The 22,263-nt window shown below is 36.8% G+C and overlaps 1 protein-coding gene across 1 annotated transcript in view; it reads right to left on the bottom strand.

Annotated features, from left to right (window-relative positions):
* Nucleotides 1–762: 762 nt before the first annotated feature.
* Mei4 (meiotic double-stranded break formation protein 4) overlaps nucleotides 763–22,263 on the bottom strand; it is a 246,325-nt gene continuing 224,824 nt past the window's right edge. Inside the window, exons 4-6 of the mRNA XM_057768386.1 lie at nucleotides 10,151–10,275; nucleotides 956–1,042; nucleotides 763–901 (exon numbers count right to left, since the gene is read on the bottom strand). Coding sequence (XP_057624369.1) covers nucleotides 763–901; nucleotides 956–1,042; nucleotides 10,151–10,275 — 351 coding nt within the window. The remainder of the gene's footprint in view (nucleotides 902–955; nucleotides 1,043–10,150; nucleotides 10,276–22,263) is intronic.

Genomic DNA, 22,263 nt, shown 5'->3' with positions numbered 1-22,263 from the left:
GTGAGGACCAAGTCTTGATAGTGTAAAAGAAGTCAGAGACCTCAAACCAGACCAATGACTCATTGCAATAAACACAAGTAAAGATGTATGGGATAAAGGATATTCTGTCTAACTCACTGGACTACACTACAGTTTCCATGCCAAGATTTTTGGGTGTATTTTTAAATTTTGGTTTTCTTTTAAGTTTTATTTTGTGGGAAGGTTACAAGGGCAAAGGGTGGTTGTGAAGGGATGGGGAGATAAATGTGATCAGGATCAATGATGTGAAATGAAGGAAAAGTAAAAAAAGAATGCATTATTTCTTAAGTGCAAATGACAATAAATGATGGACCAAGAGAATTTAAAGACATGAGAAAATAAAAACACAAATAGCTCAATAGTTAAAGAAAATAAATCCCTATTTCTATTATTAAATCAGAGTGTTTGCATTTTGTATATTATTGAAACTATTTTGTGGTATTTAAGCAGGTGTGTGTGTGTACTTATGTGTGTGTGCATGTATGCACACGTGGCTATTCATGCACATTTGTGGGTACTTATGTATAGAACATAGAGGTTCTCATTGTTTGTCCCTTCTCAAATGCTCCCCATCTTTAGGTCTCTACCTTAACCTGTAGTTTATGGATTGGCTAGATTGGCTGCCTTTAATTTGTAGCATCTTTTTAACCTTCTTAAACTGTCAACACAGAGATTCATGTTGAAAAGTTGTTTGTGTGTATAACAAAATTTCATTTATTAGGATAATGTGAGAAAATCTCATTCTCACTGCTGCCACTGCCCAGAGACTTCTGAGTCTTTTTCTGTCCGATGCCCTCCACTCTTACATACAGAATATCTTCTCAGATTACAGTGCAGAAGGCCATATATGCTAAGCAAACTCAATGTTGAGATGACATAAAGCCTGAATGGAAAAAAGAAACAAACAAGATATTATCTAATGAGATGGGTTACTTACCCAAATGTGGTAGGAGTCCTTAAGTCACCTTGGATCATCATCAGGAGTATTGAACAAAACACGAACTGGGTTGGAAAAATCAGATGGCTGAAAAATACAGATAGAGAATTGAGACTAAGCTAAGAAATATTTTCACTGATGTGCTGTCTCTTTTGGGACAATTCTTGATCCTCAGAGCTTCACAAAGAGAAAATCTTACGTTTTGAAATGAAGTCAGACTGTCATCTCTTCTTGGCTGTGGTTGCTGCTAGCTCTAACAAGAAAGGGCTTTTAGATCAGCCACAAGCACACCAGGAGGCCTTTGAAAGCAGCAAGAAGGAAGGGAGACCAACACATCCTATCATGTTGGGTTGGCCCTTAACTTCTTTGTGTGCTGTCATGAACTCCCCAGACAAAGCCTGCACAAACAGCTTTTGATGAAATCATTGCTGGACTTGATACAATAAGTGAAGAGTCATAGACAGACAGCATGGGAATAATGTGGCTACTGGGGGGAAATTTGCCTGTGGACATAGAATACTCGAGGAGATTAGCAGATACAGGAGGAGAAGAAGATTAATATTCATTCCAACTTTTGCCTGCCTCATTTTAAAATTTAGAAAATAGATCAACATCATCCATGATGTTCCGTGGTGTTCTTGGTTCATGATGTCTGTCAAGTTTATCTTACTTTTATTAGAATTTCTGTATTTCACACACAGTTTTGAGTGTTGTGATATTATGGGAGTATAATCAGTGAATATTCAGATAGCTACTCAATTCCATCCTGTGGTGGCTCCTCAGAGGATGTGAGATTTTTATACAAGTTATAAACATTTGGTTTAACAAATAGCTTAAGTGTCTTTTTGCCTAACTCTTATTTTTAAATTAACCCATCTTAATTAATCTCTGTGTCGTCACATGGTTGTGGCTTAACAGCAAGGTTCCGGCTAGCAGCTTGTGCCTTTTCCTGGTGGCTCCATGGCATCTCCCTCACTGCACCTTCTTTCTCTCAGCATACAGTTTACTTTTCCCTACCTACCTTTATTCTGCCCTGCCAGGCCCAAGACAGATTTTTTATTAACCAATTGTATTCACAGCATACAAAGGAGAATCCCACATCATCAGGCCTTTTAGGAGTGATTAGGTCAAAAGGAAAAGACATTGTGGACCAGTTAGCACTTAGTGTACCTATGCCAAAGTAGAGACCTCTGAACTGTGAGATTACTGAGAGAAGACAGTCATCTGTAAGAAACAATTCTCACAGGACACCCATTTTACTAGCGCCTTGATTCTCAATGCCCCAGCCCCCATTCCTATATGAAATACATTTCTGATGTTTATAAGATAGACTGCCTATGATGTCTTGTTACGGCCACTCCCAGGGGCTGCTGTAGCAGTCAACTCTGTGTGACTCAGCTTCTCAATCAGTATTGATTAATATACTCCTAGGAGGGAGTTTGCTTCTATATTTGTAACTCAGCAGCATTCACTATTCACAGATTCCAAAGGCATGATTACGGCACTGCTCCACTTTGTAAGAATACAACCTCAGAGCCATGACATCTCTGACACTCTCTGAAAGCAGCAGGATTTCTGGGAGGCAGAGATTTTAAAGTGTCCTCTGCCTTTAAAACATTAAACAATTGGCTTGTTGGATTATTACCAATTAGTTCCCGTTTATCTTCATAAGGGTGTGTAATTTTCTTTTTTTTGGGGGGGGGGAGTCTTTATGTCATTTGGGTATCAGGGTAATTGGGCCTTATAAAAAGAATGGGTTAGTGTTCCTTCTGTTTCTATTTGCACAATAATTTGAGGAGTATTAGTATTAATTCTTCTTTGAAAGTCTGATAGAATTTTATGCTCAAACCATTCAGCCCTGAGCTTTTTATGCTTTTATTTTATTAGGGGTTATAGGTCTATTTACATTCCTTATTTGATCTTGATTTAACTTTGATAAGTGGTATGTATTGAGAAAATTAACAATTTTAAAGATTCTCCACCAAATTACCAGCTTTTAATATGCTTTTATTATTTAGAGTTATAGAAAACATGAAATAACAGGGAAGTTGTGATTCAGGTCCCTAATGATTGTAAGAAAAACTATCAAAGATAAATATTATTGACTTCTGTTTTCCATTTCTTGAAAAATTAGAATTCCAATGACAAAATTTACTTCCTGTGGTGATTTGAATGAGAATGACTCCCACGCTCTGTAATCTCATATATTTAAATCTTGCTCCCCAGTTTGTGGATCTATTTTGGAAGGGTTAGGTGTGGCCTCTTGGAGGAGCTGTCACCTGGAGTGGTCTTTGAGGTTTCTATCAGCCTGCTGCTTACATAGGATACATATAAATAGATGAACAAAAAGTCTGGAAGTTTTGATAAAAGTGGTAATTGATTGAAACCTTTGAAGCTCTCAGCTACATTCCAGTGCCATGCCTTCCTGTCTGCTGCCATGCTCTCTGTCATGATGGCTATGGACTCTAACCCTCTGGAACCACGAACCCCTCAATTAAATGCTTTCATAAATTACCTTCATTGTGGTGTTTTATCATGGAGATAAAAAAATAACTAAGATTCTTTCTCTATTTTATCTGGGCTAAGCAAGTTCACAAATAAACCATATGTTAACTGCAGTGATAGAAAATGTACAAAAGGTTTGAACCAGCCATTACATTTCCCAAAACTGCCAGGCTTTTCGGGCATCTAATTTTGTGTATCCTATGTCATAATTAGAAATTTGATTGGTCTAAATTATAAGAAAATGATTTGTTCCTTCTTGCTTATAAGAGGCCACTGGAAATGTGCTTTGCAAATGACAGAAATGGCAGTTGCTGTAAAATGATATTTTGATTTTTAACAAGAAAATAAATAGAGCTGTTCAATTCTCAAATGTTTTTTGAAGCATTTGTTGATTTATATTGGTTTCAAATGATTCCATCTTTTAGAGGTAGGTGTTGATACATTAGAAAATTGATGTTATTTCTCTCAAATGTTATTCATCAAAGGCTTATTAACTGTATTTAATTTATCAATATTCTGAAATTGTAAGTGTATTTAAATGCTATTATGACTTGGACTGTTTATAATTGGATATATTTTAATGTTTCAAATTGGAGATAATTTAATTTTTTTCTTTTTTTCTTAAGTTCTTATTTTATGTGCATGAGTGAGTGTTATGCCTTCCTGGATGTATGTCTATGTACCATATATGCACCTATGGTGTGGGAGGACTTTCTGTCTATGTGCTGCTTTTAATGGTTAATAAATAACAAACTGCTTTGAGTCTATGGCTGGGAAGAACAGAACAAGGCAGGGAAAGCTAGGCTGTATGCTGGGAGAAAGAAGGGCAGAGTCAGAAAGAAGCCATGGAACTGTTGGTGACAGATGCTGGGAACATTAGCCAGTAAGCCACTGTCACATGGTGACACACAGATTAACAAAAATGGTTTAAATTAATATAACAGTTAGCCAATAAGAAGCTAGAGCTAATGGGCCAAGCAGTGATTTAATTAATACAGTTTCTGTGTGATTATTTTGGGTCTAAGCTAGCTGGGAGACCGGGAACTAGCAAGCAGCTCTCTACTCCAACAGACTGGCATGCCAACATGGTTAACTGCATCCACATAAAAACCTGAGAAAAGCCGGGCAGTGGTGGCGCACGCCTTTAATCCCAGCACTTGGGAGGCAGAGGCAGGCGGATCTCTGTGAGTTCGAGACCAGCCTGGTCTACAAGAGCTAGTTCCAGGACAGGCTCCAAAACCACAGAGAAACCCTGTCTCGAAACCCCCCCCCCCAAAAAAACAAACAAAAACAAAAACAAAAACCTGAGAAAGCTTAAAAATTAATCATAGACAAAAAAGAATAGAGTTAAGCGTGGTTTGGTAGTGGCATTTTCTTGGATGGGCTTTGTCTGATAGAAGCAAGCAGAGGCATGGCTCCTTTAAGAGAGGTTTTCCTGACTATGAGATAGCAGAATAGGTGCACCATTTTGAAATGCTGGCTTTCTGGGTCATGCTGCCAGCGTGACCTCTGTCTCTTTTGGGAGTCAGAGCATTTGAATAGGGTTTGTGAGCAGCATGTTGCAGCTTGATTGATGACAATGTAGATGGGATGTGTGCCTGAAAGTGGGGCAATGTGTGTTGCTCTCAGAGGCTAGTGGCTCCATCATGCTGGACTGGGCAGGGCATGCAGGAAGTACTGTATATACCATAGTAATGGCACAGTTTAAGTTTTAAGAAGTGCTTAGCATTTTAAAAAGCGCTCTGGACAGTAAAGAATTACAGATATGCAATAAAGACAAATCCAGATGATTCATAGTGTTGTATAAATGTATGTAGGCTTAGGAGAGAGAATAAAAAAGAGTACAGAGAATCATAAAAGAAAGTTAATAGTTTTTTTTTAAAAGGTAAAGTCTTTAAAGAGACAGAGTACAGATAGTCATAGATTTAAAAAAATTAAAGAAAAATAAGCCATGTAAAGATGGAAAATTCACGGAGAGTCTGGATTATGTACATTATTGAGTTATGTTTGAATTTTTTGACTGATAAGGAGCTAAGTACAGAAAGACATTTCATTGTATATTGTAAGCTAAACCAGCATGTATATTATAAAACGTATCATGACTTTCCAATTTGGGTCTAAGGATATACTGCTTTCCAAAAAAGTGGTTCTTCTCTTGTTCCCACAGAGAATGAGAACCTATGGATTGCTTCTGGACTGGTGTGATTTGATGGACCAAGATCCCCTGCAGGTTGCCGTGAACACCCTCCAAAAATACTATACCCAACAATCAGAAGGAAACAGTTAGAGAAAACTATGCCCATATTCCCAAATATTGTCTACATTTAAGGGGGATATGCTCTAGAGATTTGCATTAGTATGGATATAGGCTTATTGATAGAAACTTAAGGTCAATTTTGTTATTTGTATATTTCTCCTCTTGATTAAGATATTGTGTTTGTGCAGCTCATTTAAAGATGTAATGCATTATTGAGAAACAGGTAAATAGAGAGTCATCTATAATAGTCAAGCTTATAGTCATGTTAGTTACATTTTCTAGATGTGCAGAGAAGTATTTCAGATGGATAGGGATTTTTCAAATTTTTCAAAGACTACAGAATACGACATTTAAAGTGTTTTAAGAATTTAGAACTTTTCATGACATTGAGACACATATGCTCCTAGAAGCACCAAATTACTTCAAGGGGAAGATGGGCATCAGAGAGGCTCCTTATAGACTTGGTTAGTCATTTGGGCAAGAAACTGCTCTTGTCTGGACTGCTTGATAAACTGGACATGCAGGATCCACAGAGAAATGACTGCTGAACTTGCCTTAAGGTGAGATGGCCCTTCAAGATCCCTGCTTCATAAAATACTCTACTAGACATTCCGCATGATACAAAAGAAAGTGACTGGTAAACTGCCAATATAGGCAGAACTATCTTTGAAATTTTCTTCTTCATGTAAAAGTCTGCTGGATACTATAGGTCTGTAAGCTGAAGATGGATGCCCCAATGGTATAGAAAAACTTTGGTGACTGTCCAGGAAGTGAGATGTTCTGTCAGTTGTAGAGTTTTGGAAGCTTACAATATACTTCTTGTTTACTTAGGTAATATCATATCCTTCTGGAGTCTTTGAAGAAGTTGTAGAATTTTTAGTTATAGTTATAGTTTTACTTAGTTATGATAAAAGATAAAGTATATATAAATATTGTAACTATAATTCTTGCTTGATACCTGCTTTGTTATATATAATTTTACTATGTTAAAGTTAAAGCCTTTCTTTTTGTTTAAACAGAAAAACGGAAATGATGTGGGAGGTCATTCTATCTGTGTGTTTCTTATAATGGTTAATGAATAAGGAACTGCTTTGAGCCTATGGCAGGGAAGAATGGAACTAGGTAGGGAAAGCTAGGCTGTATACTGGGAGAAAGGAGGGCAGAATCAGAGAGAAGCCATGGAGCCACCGGAGACAGATACTGGGAACTTTAGCCAGTAAGCCATTGTCATGTGACAATACACAGATTAACAAAAATGGGTTATATCAAGAGTTATCCAATAAGAAGCTAGAGCTAATAGGCCAAGCAGTGATTTAATTAATACAGTTTCTGTGTGATTTTTTTGGGGTCTAAGATAGCCGGGCAGCCAGGAAACAACAAGCAGCTCTCTCCTCCAACACACCTATTGCTTATGAAGACCAGAAGACAGTGTTGGGTCCTCTGGAACTAAAGGTATGATGGTTGTAAATTGTCTTGTGTCATTTGGAAATCGAACAGCTCTTCTTAGAGAGTATCAAGTACTCTTGACTACTGAATCATCTGCCTAGTCCCTATTTTAAGATTCTTAAAATTTTATCTTACAATATTCCTGGTTTGTATGATATTCAAAATAACTAGAAAAAGAGTGAACCTAATCTTCACTAAAGTCAATGAAGTATTAGAATTTTACAAAAGCAAAAGTCAATTATTAATGTGATTGATTGGTTAAGACAGAGAATAAGCAATTTGGCTAAAAAAGATTAGCATTCTATTTTTCAAGACACTTTCCAAAGAAAGTCCCAAACACATAAGTTATAATCAATGTCAAAGTTATCCAGATCTATTAATTCTCTGTAACATTCACAGAAGAGTTGAGAAATATAATTAACAACAAAAATTGCATAACGGTGCCACTGTCTTGACAATTGCTGCAACGTTTATTAAGACTGTACCTAAGTATAACAGAGGGATGTCAGCCATTCCCACATTGGGGAATGGTTCCAGACAGTTGTATCACCACAGAATGTGAGTCAGCTTCTTGGCCTTCAAGTTTAGAAGTAGAATAAATGAGTGGAACTCAAAGAGTGCCTGGAATATATTAAAAGCAAGGAGATTATTTAAATTGCACTAAACCTTACATATAAAATATTGCATTTGTAGTTTCCATTTGTAAAAGCTTGCTGCTCTCTGATAAGAGGTGAACTGATTGGGGCACTATATCAAATATTCATTTGCTTGACGTAAGGTAGCTTAAACAGCAAATACAAAGCACAGAAAAATCTTAAGACTTAATTTCTAAAGAAATATTCTAAATGAGAAAGGAAGGGAGATGTGATGAATGTGAGAAGAGGGTTGATGTCAGAATAACAAATTCTGAATTCTGCAATCTAAACACAAGTTATAAACAGACAAAACATAAAGAAACTGAACAAACAATCTCTTTAAGGAGAGACGTGGTTCTGTTCTCTACATCTTTTGTACCTCGTTCTTCCTCTCTTTCTCCCATTTTATTTTCTTCTTTGAAGTTTTTCAAGTTTTCTCTCAAAAGTTCTCTTCTTTAGATCATTTAGTACCTCACTAGTTCATTGTCATCACAATAAAATAATAATAACCATATTAATAATAAATGTGAGCTAAACAAGTTCCCTTCTCTATTAAGTTAGCTTGCATCAGGTATTTCATTATGGTAATGAAAAGCTGACTCTGACAGAACCTTGTTCTTGGTTTCCACACCTATGAACCAAGAAGTGGAGGCAACATTTGCACTGGAAAACTGACAGAAATTTGGAGAAGTAGGTGAAAAAAGCCTGCAAAAAAGCCAACACGAATTTCTCTTTTAGGAATAGAGACTCAGTAGAGATTCTGGTGAGGGCTCAAAAAACAAGAAGATGAGAGAAGGTATGTAACTTAGAAGTTGGCCATTAGTTGTGTTCAGAATACTTACGTAAACGATAAAAGTCATGGTGTTAGGGTCTCAGATAGAAATGATTGGAAATTAGACTAAAGGAAAATTTCACTGTGACAGAAGATTATCTGCACTGTGTCCTAGGGCTTTATAGATAGTTAAGGAAGAATTATGAAATAATTTATCTGGCAGAAGAGATTTCAAAACAACCAAGTATTATGGCTGTAAAATAAGAACTACTTGCCAGGAAGTTTACTTTAGGGTTGAAGTTCTGGCAAGGATTAACTGGTGACATGCTGCTTAGCGGAACTATAAGAGTAGGGTCAACATAGGGATCTTAAAAAGTTAAAGTGACCAGCAAAGTGTGTGCCATGCCAGCCTTGGAAGTCACAGACACCTGCATGCAACATGTGGAAGTCATTATGTGCATTGTGGTGAGCAAAGCTCAGAGGTCAGGCTGCCAAAAACCAGAAAGACAAAACCTAAGAGATTGAACTTGTTGCTTAAGGATGTAATACCTCGTCTACTGAATTTCTGCAGGAGCGTCTTCCCGCAGTCTATCTAATCCTCCCTTTCACATATACACTATCTCTCCTTAACCAAGATTTGGTTATCGGAAATGGATAAACTCTTCAGAGAGTTCCCAGACTCCTGTTGTCTATGCTTCACTAATTGGTTTCTATGCGTATGTTTTTGTTTTGTTTTCTTGCAACAGGGTCTCAGGGTCTCTAATCCTAGGCTTGGCTAGAATTCACTATGTGTCCCAGGCTGGCCTCAAATTGATAACCATACTTCCTCAGCATCCAAAGTTTTGGGATACCAGATACAAGACGTAATTTTTCAGCTTGTCTTTAGAAATTTTATTAGATACTCAGTTTCATTTTGTAGTATCTTTGTAGAGATAAGGTAAAAAACACCAATTCCATAATGTTAAAGAAGCCTTTGTACCACAGGATAATACAGAGCTGAGAACAAGTGTGGAACTTGGTGTTTAGCTTGAGATCTCTTACCCTGCTCAACATAGCAAGCAAGACACCAGAGTTTCTAGTATGCCTAGCATGCCCTGGAAAACCTGGTGTAACTATGATTACTGTGTCTCTGAAGTCCAGAATCAATTTTCTTGTGTCCAAGGACATTCCTGATTCATTATTTGACAACCACATTGGTCTCATTTTCCCTAAACATTTCCATTTCAAGGCTATTGCCTATAATGTTTTTCAAATATCTTATTTCTGGCCATGTCTTTTGTCTCTGTTTTTTATGCCATCCACTTAATATTTTAGTTTTATTTTATTAGCATTATATTCTTGATATATTCAAGTCAAACAAGTTCCTTAAAGGCAGATTTTTTATGTGAGATTGTAATTTCATAACATGGCTTTGGTACATAATAGATGACCATTTGGTATTTACTAAATCAATTCTAAAGAAAATTAAGAGTTTCTCCTTAAAAATTTCTGCCTCTTTGTGTAGGCCCTGGATGATATTATTTCACACACTGTTTTCAGAAACAGAGTAAAGAATAGATCTTGACAAAGCATTCTCTCACCTCTTTACTATATGATAGGGTAATGTCATGAGTATTGCACACTTCGTGGCAGCTTGTCTCCAAAGGCTTGTAGTCATTTTTGTTAAAAATGACTTCACAGATACTTGTCTGGCCTGATAAGAGCTCTGCAAGAGAACAAACAAAATGCTGCCAAGAAACATAGCCACAGGAACCTAGTGCTAAGGATTTATTTGTTACTGTTGTTTCAAGGTTAAACAGCAGACTATGAAAAAGTATAGAATTATAGAACTTCAAAAAGTTTTGAAGAAACTTCAGAGGCTACTTATCTCATCTTCTTTTGTAAATCCCTGGATTTTGTTTACTTCTTCAGGATTGTGGTTTATACCAAAAACCAGTTGAGATATCCAGCCTGTGGTGGATCCAACAACAACTGGACTCTTGAACATTCTGTTCTCAGACAACTATTGTTGGACTAGCTGAACCATATAGATTCATTCTGTAAGTTCTGTTCCTCTAGAGAACCCTGACTAATGCAAGGCAAAATAAAGTTGTTTTCATTATCAGAAGATAATCATGTATGGCTATAACAACCAAAGCAACATAATTAAGGCAAATAAATAAGTGAAATGAGCAAAAATGCTCATTTTTCATAGGAATTTGTAAGGAGATAAACATAAACCACAAAGGAATGGTTTGACACCATCGGATCCTCCTTATTACATGAGCTCTCTGAAACAGGCAGCGACTGGGGCATTTCTGAACATTCATAAGCATATCATGTTCATTTATACATATGGAAATTAAGGAAACAACACTGATCATCCTGTATAATGTACAGAAGCCATGTAAAATGTGAAATCAAATTTCTGTCCACCTGAGCTAACAAGCAACTCTGATTGGTTACTACCAGGGATTTCTGAAACCTGAAAGTTAGTTAAATATCATATCTAGAGTTCATCAAGAAATCCATTTAAACTAGATACTTTAATTTCTCCATTTTAGGGTGATACTGGAAGAAGAAGAGTAACATATGTCAGCATAGATCAAAATAAGGTTTTTAGCTCTAATATACCATAAAGAAAACTAATCTCCTTATCAAATCATTTTATAATCCCCTTGTCTTTCTGTCCTTTCACATCTTCTCTTTAGTAAACATCACTGTTGACAAATCTGTTCTGTCATTTTTTTTTCAATAAACCAGAGAGCTTATTTCAATGGTCGTGTTTAATATCATCAGCCTCTTCAAAGGTTATGGTGCTCATCTAGTGAAAAAATATTATATATTTAAGATACAGTGTACTATACCCATGTGACACTTGCTCAGGACGGTTTGAATCTTTTCATGTGGTACTTATTATCTCAAGGCACTGTATGTATTTACTAATTGATCATGTTTGTTTATTTTTCTTTTATGCTAAGTCTCTTCTCCGTGTCCTATCTCTACTGAGGTTTGAGCTTTGATGAGGAAGCTTGTTTTTCTCCCTGGTGAGTTCTGTTTTAGAATGTGTTATGGCTCATGGTTCTATTCAATAGCTAAGTGGAAACAAATGGAAAGCAGCATGACTGAATAACAATCCATTTTTTTTCTTAAGATCTGAGCTGTCTCAATAAACATTTCTAGAGAATGTATGACTGCCTCACATTTTAAATCCCACCATCAATCCTGTCTTTCTAAGGGCATGAATATTTTCCAAAGAATTGCTGATATTATATATTTTGTCATGTTTCAGGATTCTCCATATCTAAACAAAGCAGAATTTACTCCCTCCATAACGTTCTAAACCTGACGCAGAATCTGTTTTTACAACTAGTCCTGCTAAAATTACATGTTGGCACTTACATAGTTCCAGGGATTCAAGATCCCTAAGCCTTTGGAACATCATGATTTTGAGGAGTGTATCTGTTGACATGGCTGCTTTGAATTCTCCCAGGTAGTTTCTGCCAACAATGTGATTTAAGATGGAAGACTTGGATAACACCATGTAAGACTGAAATTTAGAGGGACGAGGGACTAAGTTCAAATACGGGGCATGCATCATGCATGTATAACCAAGGCCAATAAACAGTCCTGTTCACTAAGGCTTGGCCAAGCCTCCCTTTTGACGCTACTCTATGAATACTCAATATTACAGGAGTGAGAAACGGGAACAGCTAGAGACTTTCTTGCTAATTATGGTTTGTATGTTTTCCTAGCAATAAATTTTAACCGTAAGTACTTTCTGAAATTTGTTGTTCTCTTTAGTGAATTGTTCTATAATTCAGCAAATTCTCACATTTAATTTCTAGAAAATAAAATTATCAAAATGTACAGCACTTAATTGTTGCAAGGAGGGGGGGGGCTGCTTGTTTGTCCTGGCTGCCCAGCTAGCTTAGCCCTGAAATACCCACACAGAAACTGTATTAATTAAATCACTGCTTGGCCCATTAGCTTTAATTTCTTATTGGCTAATTTTTACATCTTAATTTAACCCAGTTCTATTAATCTGTTTATTGACATGTGGCAATGGCTTACCAGGTAAAATTTCCAGCATCTTTCTCTGGTGGATCCATGATGTATCTCCCTGGCTTCCTTTCTTCCTCCTGGAATTCAGTTATGTCTTCCTTGTCTACCTAAGTTCTGCCCTATCAATAGGCCCAAAGCCATTTCTTTATTAACCAATGAAAGCAACACAAAGACAGAAGGACCTCCTACACCACTTAATAGGTTAAAGAGAAGGTTTAAAAATAGTAGATTGTGTTAGTGAAAAACTAATACCATAAGGAGGTAGATAGGAGCTTATCAAAAGAAATGTAAAAATGTTCATAAGGTTTCTCTCCAGTAAGTGTTCTTTCATGTGTTTGGAGACTACTGTGACATACAAAGGCTTTACCACAATGACAACATGATGTGGGAGTCTTCTGTTTTGTGTTGATTTCATTGGTTAAATAAAGAAACTGCCCTGACCCTTTAATAGGACAGAAAATTAGGTAGGCGGAGTAAACAGAACAGAATGCTGGGAGAAAGACGCCGAGTCAATCAGACACCATGATTCTCCTACCGGACACAGATACAGGTTAAGATCTCTCCTGGTAAGCCACACCTCGTAGTGCTACACAGATTACTAAATACAAGTTAGGCAAGATAAGTCACCACCTCGTGGTGCCACACACATTAATAGAAATGGGCCAAACAGTGTTTATATGAATACAACTTGTGTGTTCTTATTTTGGGGCATAAGCTAACCAGGAGGCCAGGAGCTGGGCGGCAGAAACGCAGCCCTCAGCTCCTACTACAGAATGGCGCCCAACTACAGAGTGGCTCCTGGTAACTAAATCCACTTAAAAACCTTACAAGGCTTTAAAAAAGGGGGAGAGAGAGTTTAACACAGCTTTTGGCTGTTTGTGGATGGCTTGCCGCAAAGAAATTTTCCTGACTCAGCAGCAGGAAAAAACTGGCTGTTTTAAACCACTGCTTTCTGGGCTGTGCCGCCATTGTGATCTCTGCCTGGCTCCTGCAGGAGACAGAGCTTTTGAATGGAGCATTTGAAGTAAACTGCTACAGCTTGATTGATGGCAATGTGGACTGCTGGGTGCCTAGAACTGTGTGCAGCTCAGTGGCACTAAATGGCTCTGAGGCAGGAGGGGCTCCAGCTTAAAAAAAAAAAGAAATGTAAAAATGCATAAGTATCAGGAATGAAGTTCTATGAAGGGTTGAAAGTGGTTGTTGAAAAAGAAAAACAATGAGCTGGAAAGATGGTTCAGAAATTAAAGACATTATCTGCTCTTTCAGAGGTCCAGGGCTAAATATGGGCTAAATTTCCAGGACCCATATGGCTCTTCAGCATCTATATTTCATTTCATTTACATTATTACAAATATTTCATTGTATTTACATTATTTCCACACCAATATTCCGTCCCTCCAACTTCTCCAATTCATGACTTCTTCTTTAACATTTAATATATGGCCCCTTTTAAAATTATTATTGTTACATAACTCACACACATACACATAAATATGCACATATGTGTCTTTAAATACAACCTACTGACTCCATTAAGTGTTGATCATATGTCAGTCAGTCAAACTACTGAATCCATTAAATGTTGATCATCTCATTAATGTTGGTCAAGTACTGATTACATGTATGTGTTTAGAGTGGACCACTAGGGACTGTCTCTAGAGAAAATGCTGTCCTTTCTCTCAGCAGTCACTAAAAATTATCTATAGAGTTGTTCATCTGGGGTTAAGGCCTTTTGAGATTTTCCCATCCAGATTTGAATGTCAACTGGTATTGTCATTGTACAGAACGTGTTTAGGCAATAATTTTTAATTTTGATTTGATAAATCACATACACAATAGATAATATTGTATTGTATGCACAGTGCAGAATGACACAAATTAACATATATCATTTAAATACCTTTGTATACTCTGTTTCTGAAACTTTGTACCAACTAACAAATATTTTCCCCTTCTCACCACCACTAGCATTTCCATGGTTAAAAGCATTCTACATTCTTCTGTTATTAGATCATTTGTTTTGGAATATATATGTAAGTCATGAGATATAAGATCATTTTGTTACTGACTTATTTTACTTAGTGTAATGTCTTCTTGATTCACACATATTGGAAGTGATAGGTTTTCTCCTAATTTTAAGTCTATATACTTTTTAAATTGATTTTTATTGAGATCTACATTTTTCTCTGCTCCCTTGCCTGCCTCTCCCCTGTCCCTTCAACCCTCCCCCAAAGTCCCCATGCTCCCAATTTACTCAGGAGATCTTGTCTGTTTTTACTTCCCATGTAGATTAGATCTATGTAAGTCTCTTTTAGTGTCCTCACTGTTGTCTAAGCTCTCTGGGATTGTGGTTTATAGGCTGGCTTTCTTTGATTTATGTTTAAAAAACACTTATGAGCAAGTACATGTGATAATTGCATTTCTGTGTCTGGGTTACCTCACTCAAAATAATGTTTTCTAGCTCCATCCATTTGTCTGAAATATTCAAGATATCATTACTTTTTTCTGCTTTGTAGTACTCCACTGTGTAAAGGTACCACATTTTCCTTATCCATTCTTTGGTCGAGGGACATTTAGATTGTTTCCTGGTTCAGGCTATGACAAACAATGATGCTATGAACATCCTTGAGCATATGTCCTTATGGCATGATTGAGCATCCTTTGGATATATACCCAAAAGTGGTATTACTGGGTCTTGAGGAAGGTTGTTTCATAATGTTCTGAGAAATCGCCACACTGAATCCAAAGGGGCTGTACCAGCTTGCATTCCCACCAGCAATGCAGAAGTGTCCCCTTTACCCTACAACCTTTTCAGCATAAGTTGTCATCAGTGTTCTTAATCTTGGCCATTCTTACAGGTGTAAGATCATATCTCAGAGTTGTTTTAATTTGAAGTTCTCTGATGACTAAGGATGTTGAACATTTCCTTAAGTGTCTTTCAGCCATTTTAGATTCCTCTATTGAGAGTTCTCTTTTTAGGTCTGTGCTCCTTTTTTTTAAATTGTATTATTTGTTTTTTTGATGACCAATTTCTTGAGTTCTTTGTATACTTCTGTCTGATGTGGGGCTAGTGAATATGTTTTCCCGTTTGATAAGCTTTTGTTTTGTCTTGCTGACCATGTCCTTTGCTTTGCAGAAGCTTTTCACTTTTAGGAGGTCCCATTTATTAATTTTTTTCTCTCAGTGTCTGTGCTGCTGGGGTTATATTTAGGAAGTGGTCTCCTGTGCCAATATGGCCAAGTGTACTTCCCACTTTCTCTTCTATAAGGTTCAGTGTGTCTGGCTTTATCTTGAGGTCTTTGATCCATTTGGACTTGAGTTTGGTGCATGGTGATAGATATGGGTCTATTTTCATATTCTATATATTGATTTCCAGTTATGCCAGCACCACTTGTTAAATATAGTTTATTTTTTCCATTTGATATTTTTTCTTTTGTGTCAAAAATCAGGTGTTCAAAAGTGTGTGGATTAATATCCATATCTTCTATTTGGTTCCATTGGTCCTATATAATTTATATCATGTACATTGTGTGTTTTCTAATTCATTCATTGACCATCATATTTATATTGAGTCTATAATTTTGATTTTGCAGAAAATGCTGCAGTCAACAAATGAATTCTACATCTTCAACATGTTGACTTATAGTTATTAGAATGCACAGAAATTGGACTTCTTGACCATTTAGTAAGTATAGTTTTAGATAATAGTACTTGGTATCATTCATATGATTAACAAGTCATTCTAAAAACCATGCAGTGGTTATTTCTGAGTGGTTGAAATATTATATTTTGTTCTTAAAATTATTTTGTTTTTAAGATTTTAATATAATTACATCATGTTTCACTTTTCCTTCTTCCCTCCAAACCATCCAATATTCCCACCTTGCTTTCTTTTAAATTTACGGCCTCTTTTCTCTTTACTCATTAGATATTGAGCCCTTTCACATATTTTTATGTCTTGGGAAGAGTTGCCTATGTAGGAGGAGTGCCTGCTTGTTCATCCTGGCTTCCCGGCTAGCTTAGCCCCAATGCTAGACTCTGTTCCTGGTCACACCGAGGGCTGTTATCTTGGACAGTGATCTGTAAGATTTCCCCCTTAAATAAATAACCCTTTTATTAACCATAATTCCAAACATGTGTGGGATTGTTTTGTGACTTATGCCTTCATGCCTATTCATGTTCTTGTATATGTATAGAGGTATGCATATGTGTGTGTGTGTGTGTGTGTGTGTGTTCCTGTGTGTCTGTACTCCAGGCAAAGTTAGAACAGCTTTCTCAAACATTTTCTTTTTTAGTTTTACAGTTTCAATATTTACATCTAAGTCTATAGTTCATTTAGAATTTATTTCTGTATAATATGAAAGATAAGTTAGTTTCCTTTATCTGTGAGTAGTTTGCCAGTTTTTCTAATGTCCTCTTTTGAGAAGAGGATCCTTTACTCACTGCGAAATGCAGAACTTTATTGGAAAATCAATTGATTGTAAATACATAGGCTCATTCTTTAGCTTACAGTTTTGTTCCATGAGTCACTGGTTTTATTTTTATGCCATTACTATACTGCTTTAATAATTATAACAGCAGCAAATATAATCTGTAATCAAATGCCTCCATCTTTGTTCTTTTGGGCTAAGAGTTGAATTAGCTATTTTATTATAGTTCCACACGGGCTTTAAGATTTTATGTCTCTGTAAAAAGATTCTCTAACTTTAATGGATTTTCTTTTTCAAGTTGTTGTAACTTGTTTGGGGGAATGTGTCATATGCCATATCCTAAAAAAAGGGCTTTATATTTGATTTTCCATGATAGGGTTTCTATATAGCCTGTCCTGGAAATTAGATCTTGTAGACCAGGCTGACCTCGAACTCATAGAGATCTGCCTGCCTCTGCCTTTTTGTCCTCTATCTGGAAGGCACTCCTGATAACTCTTTTGAGCTTTGTTAACTATAGTGCAGATTGGCTTCTATGGTTTTCTGTATTCAGTGCTCTGGGATTGAGTGATGTCTACTTCATATATATTTATATTTGTTTTATCCTAAACTAATTCTTCTAAACTAAGGATATTGAACTAATTCTTCTGTCATTGAATATTGACCTTTGTCTCTTTTTAGAGGGTTTTTTTTTTTTTGTAAAATAAAACATAAATCAACAACCATTAGCTTTTGATTTTTTATTACTCAAAAAATTTTGTTCATTTACTTCTGGATGTCATTATTCTCTCATTATTAATAATCTGTGTATCTTAACTTTGAAAAAGCTCAAGTGTGTTTTCTGAGTACTGCATAATAAGCCTAGAAGTTAACAATAAGAACAATACAAGTAAAACAAGACACAGAAAGTATACAACATACTCTTGAATGACAAATGAGTCATTGAATAAATTAAAAGTGTAATCCAAAACCAGCTCTCCAGAACTGAAAACACAACATTATAAATCCTGTGGGATACAACAGGAGCAATGGCAGATGGGGAGCTTAAAACAGTAAATACAAACATAAAAATAAAAAGGTTTAACTTACACAATACATGATGAGATTCAAGGATCTAAAAACATAAACAAACCACATTTGACAGTAGTGAACCTAAATTATAAAGGTTATAGAAGAAAGAAATGAAAGCAAGGCTGAAAACAAACTCAAACATCAATGAAACAAAAAGTTGTTTTTTTTATTGGTTTTTATTAAGCTCTACATTTTTGTCTGTTTACCTCCCTGCCTCTCCTCTCCTCTTTAACCTTCCCCCAAAGGTCCTCATACTCCCAATTTACTCAGGAGATCTTGTCTTTTTCTACTTCCCATGTAGATTAGATCTATGTAAGTCTCTCTTAGTGTCCTCATTGTTGTCTAAGTTCTCTGGGGTTGTGGTTTATAGGCTGGCTTTCTTTGATTTATGTTTAAAAAACACTTATGAGCGAGTACATGTGATAATTGCATTTTTGTGTCTGGGTTACCTCACTCAAAATAATGTTTTCTAGCTCCATCCATTTGTCTGAAATATTCAAGATATCATTATTTTTTTCTGCTGTGTAGTACTCCATTGTGTAAATGTATGACATTTTCCCTATCCATTCTTCGGTTGAGGGACATTTAGGTTGTTTCCAGTTTCTGGCTATGACAAACAATGATGCTATGAACATACTTGAGCATATGTCCTTATGGCATGATTGAGCATCCTTTGGATATATACCCAAAAGTGGTATTACTGGGTCTTGAGAAAGGTTGTTTCATAATTTTCTGAGAAATCACCACACTGACATCGAAAGGAGCTCTACCAGCTTGCATTCCCACCAGCAATGCAGAAGTGTTCTCTTTACCCCACAACTTTTCTAGCATAAGTTGTCATCACTGTTCTTGATCTTGTCCATTCTTACAGGTGTAAAATCATATCTCAGAGTTGTTTTAATTTGCATTTCTCTGATGACTAAGAATGTTGAACATTTCGTCTATTTAGATTCCTCTGTTGAGAGTTATCTTTTTAGGTCTGTGCTCCATTTTTTATTGGATTATTTGTCATTTTGATGACCAATTTCTTGAGTTCTTTGTATACTTTGGAGATCAGACCTCTGTCTGATGTGGGGTTAGTGAAGATCTTTTCCCATTCTGTAGGCTGTTTTTTTTTTTTTGTTGTTGTTGTTGTTGTTGACCATGTCCTTTGCTTTGCAGAAGCTTTTCACTTTCAGGAGGTCCCATTTATTAATTGTTTCTCTCACTGTCTGTGTTGCTGGGGTTATATTTAGGAAGTGGACTCCTGTGTCAATGCGTTCAAGTGCCCTTCCCATTTTCTCTTTTTGTTTTCTTATTGCTCTAGCTAGGACCTCAAGAACTATATTGAATAGATATGGAGAGGGTGGACAACCTTGCCTTGTTTCTGATTTCAGTGGATTGCTAGGAGTTTCTCTTCATTTAGTTTGATGTTGGCTGTTGGCTTGCTGTATACTGCCTTTATTATGTTTAGGTATGTTCCTTGTATCCCTCCTCTCTCCAAGACCTTTATTCAAAAAGTTGTTTTTTATTGGGACCAATTGGAGTCCTGGCCTTTAGCTGCTTTTCCCTGCTAGAGCCTTCTAATTGAAGTTACTAAAAGCTTTGCCTTGCCTAGAGGATCAGAGGATGGGATTTTCACCTGTTGGTCATTGACTGCTGTATATTCAAGTCTTCGTGGTGCTGGTAAAGAAGGGCTTTGTACCAGTGATTGCAGGTCCGTGTGTCTTTCTGTCTCTCTGTGTGTTTGTGTTCTCAACATCCATCCCCTTGCCTGAAGCTCGCAAACTGTATTGTAGCGCATAGAGTGCAGACGGGAGCACGGTGTGCAGCAGTGTGCAGCAGTTTTTTTTTAGAAGAAAAACAAATTAAGGGAATTTTAGATAGTTGAACAAAGCAAAAAAAGAGTGGGACATTCAAGTAAATAAACTCAAAGGTGAGGAAAGACTCATTACAGCTGTCATGATAGAAACACAGAAGTTCATTGTTGGAGTACATAATGTCTTCTACACAGGCTCATGTGTGAGGAACTGAATGCTAGTTGGTATTTCTAGCTTGTAAGTGTATGAGATCTGTAGGATCGATGTGAAGCTAGCAGGAAATGGATTACTGGGGACCAGACCTAAAGCCAATATTTTCTTCTTGTTCAGATTGAGCTACCTGCTATTAAACTGAGAGCCACCAGCTGCCACTCAGAAATTAATGCAATGTTGATTAATAACCAATTGAATCTGTATTTTTAAAGGCCTATAGTGGTGCTATCCTTCTATGTAACTGTGGGAACGCTTTGGGATTGTGTTAATTTCTTTTTTCCGTATACAGGGAAGCAAGAGCAGACTTTGTAGTTTATTGTGACACTGTGAAAGACATATCTTTATACGTAAATGTGGCCCTTAGGTGGTTCCTAGGACTGGGAGCTGGAAACTGGCTATCTTAAATAACTCATACCCATATTAACTGAACTCCTACGAGGCCATAACGGCCATCCAGGTCAGTTTTGTAGATTTGTGTCCCAAGACTTCTGATTAAGTTTCTCCTGTGATGGTAAGAAGGAGTGGTCTCTAAGATGGCTCTTGAAAACAATGTCTTTTCGTTCATTTCTATTTGATCACTACTGGTTCAGCTGGGTTAGTTTTCCCAGAATTCCCACTGAGGTGACTTCAGATTGAGCTTCCTAAGGGACATGTTGGGATGCCAGCAAAATCAAATTTTCATCTTCAAAATCCTTTCCAAATGTACAAACAGTGGACTTGTGGGAAGTCTTATATATTTTATTAACACAGGGGAGACAAATGAGCAGCACAGAGTGAGGGCAATTCTGATGCAGTTTTTATTCAGTTCTGTGGTATTCAGAATGTCTCAGGCTTATTCCTCAGATGCTGGAGTTTCAGCTAAGATGTTCTTTTCCACAGACAGTTGGTAGTTGAACTTTCTGCTAGGGGAAGGAGAGCTTGGAGTCTCACAGTGCCCTTTCTTGCTTGTTAGTATCACCCACAAGGTGATTTTATCAAAATCTCTTGCTTTTTTGTCCTTGATTCTGTTCTCCCCCAGATATACTCCTACTTTTTGGCTACTTTTTTTATTCTTCTTTGCCAGTTTCTTTCTTTGTGATGAATGCTCTTACATTGCAGCTGGTAAGGACCAAAGTAAAAGCCATCTTATTTATTTTCACTACTATGCCAGTTTCACTAATCATGTCATCGTTTCTCATTTATTTTCATCCTGTGATTGCTCAAGCACAGTTTTCCATGCTCCATTCTTATCTATGCAAGTACATACTTGAAATTTCTTCTTCTGTGATTCATAGGTTGTGGTGACTTAAATTTTCCATGCTTTAAATTACAGCCTGTAGTGGTTTGAATAAAAGTAACCCACACAGGCCCACAGGGAGTGGCACTTTGAAAAGATGGTATAGCTTTGTTGGAGTAGGTGTGTCACTAGGGGATTGGCTTTGAGGGTTCAGAAGCTCAAACAATGTCCAGTGTGAAAATCTATTCCTGCTGCCTTTGGAATGAGATGCAGAAATCTCAGCTCCTTCTCCAGCAACATGGTTGTCTGCATGTTACCACTCTTTCCTCCAGGATGATAATGAACTAAAGCTCTGAAACTTTAAACCAACTCCAATTAAATGCTTTCCATTATAAGAGTTGGTCATGGTGTTTCTTTACAGCAATAGAAATCCTAAGATAAGAGTTAGTACCAGAAGCTAGGGTATTTCTGTGATAGACTTGTGTATGCTTTTGTTTGGAGGAATGTGTACTTTGGTACTTTGGATTAGAAAAGCAGTTGAATATTTTAAATGGGGCTTAATGGGCTAGCCCAGTAGGAGCATGGAAAGACACTGGTGCTGATGATGATTTGAATTGAATTGGCCTGCCTCAAGAGATTTCTTGTAATATTTTGGCAAAGAATGTGGCTGCTTTCTGCACTTGTCCAAAAGTCTACCTAAAGCTAAGTTGAAGAGTTTTGAATGAATTGTGTTGGCAGAGGAAATCTCATAGCAGTCTAGAACTGACTGTGTCATGGGGGTTATTAGTGTTCATTCTTAAGCAGATTTACAATGAAAAGGAACTAGCTTAGCAAGGTAAAATACCTAGTGTACAATTTGAAGAGAAAGGGAGTACCGAGAGGTATAAACAGATTAAATAAAACCTAATGCTAAGTGTAATAAA

The sequence above is a fragment of the Chionomys nivalis genome, chromosome 4, assembly GCF_950005125.1.
Source record: "Chionomys nivalis chromosome 4, mChiNiv1.1, whole genome shotgun sequence".
NCBI classification, from domain to species: domain Eukaryota; kingdom Metazoa; phylum Chordata; class Mammalia; order Rodentia; family Cricetidae; genus Chionomys; species Chionomys nivalis.
Note: the sequence above shows the minus strand (reverse complement) of the source record. Positions and strands in the feature narration are given on the sequence as shown.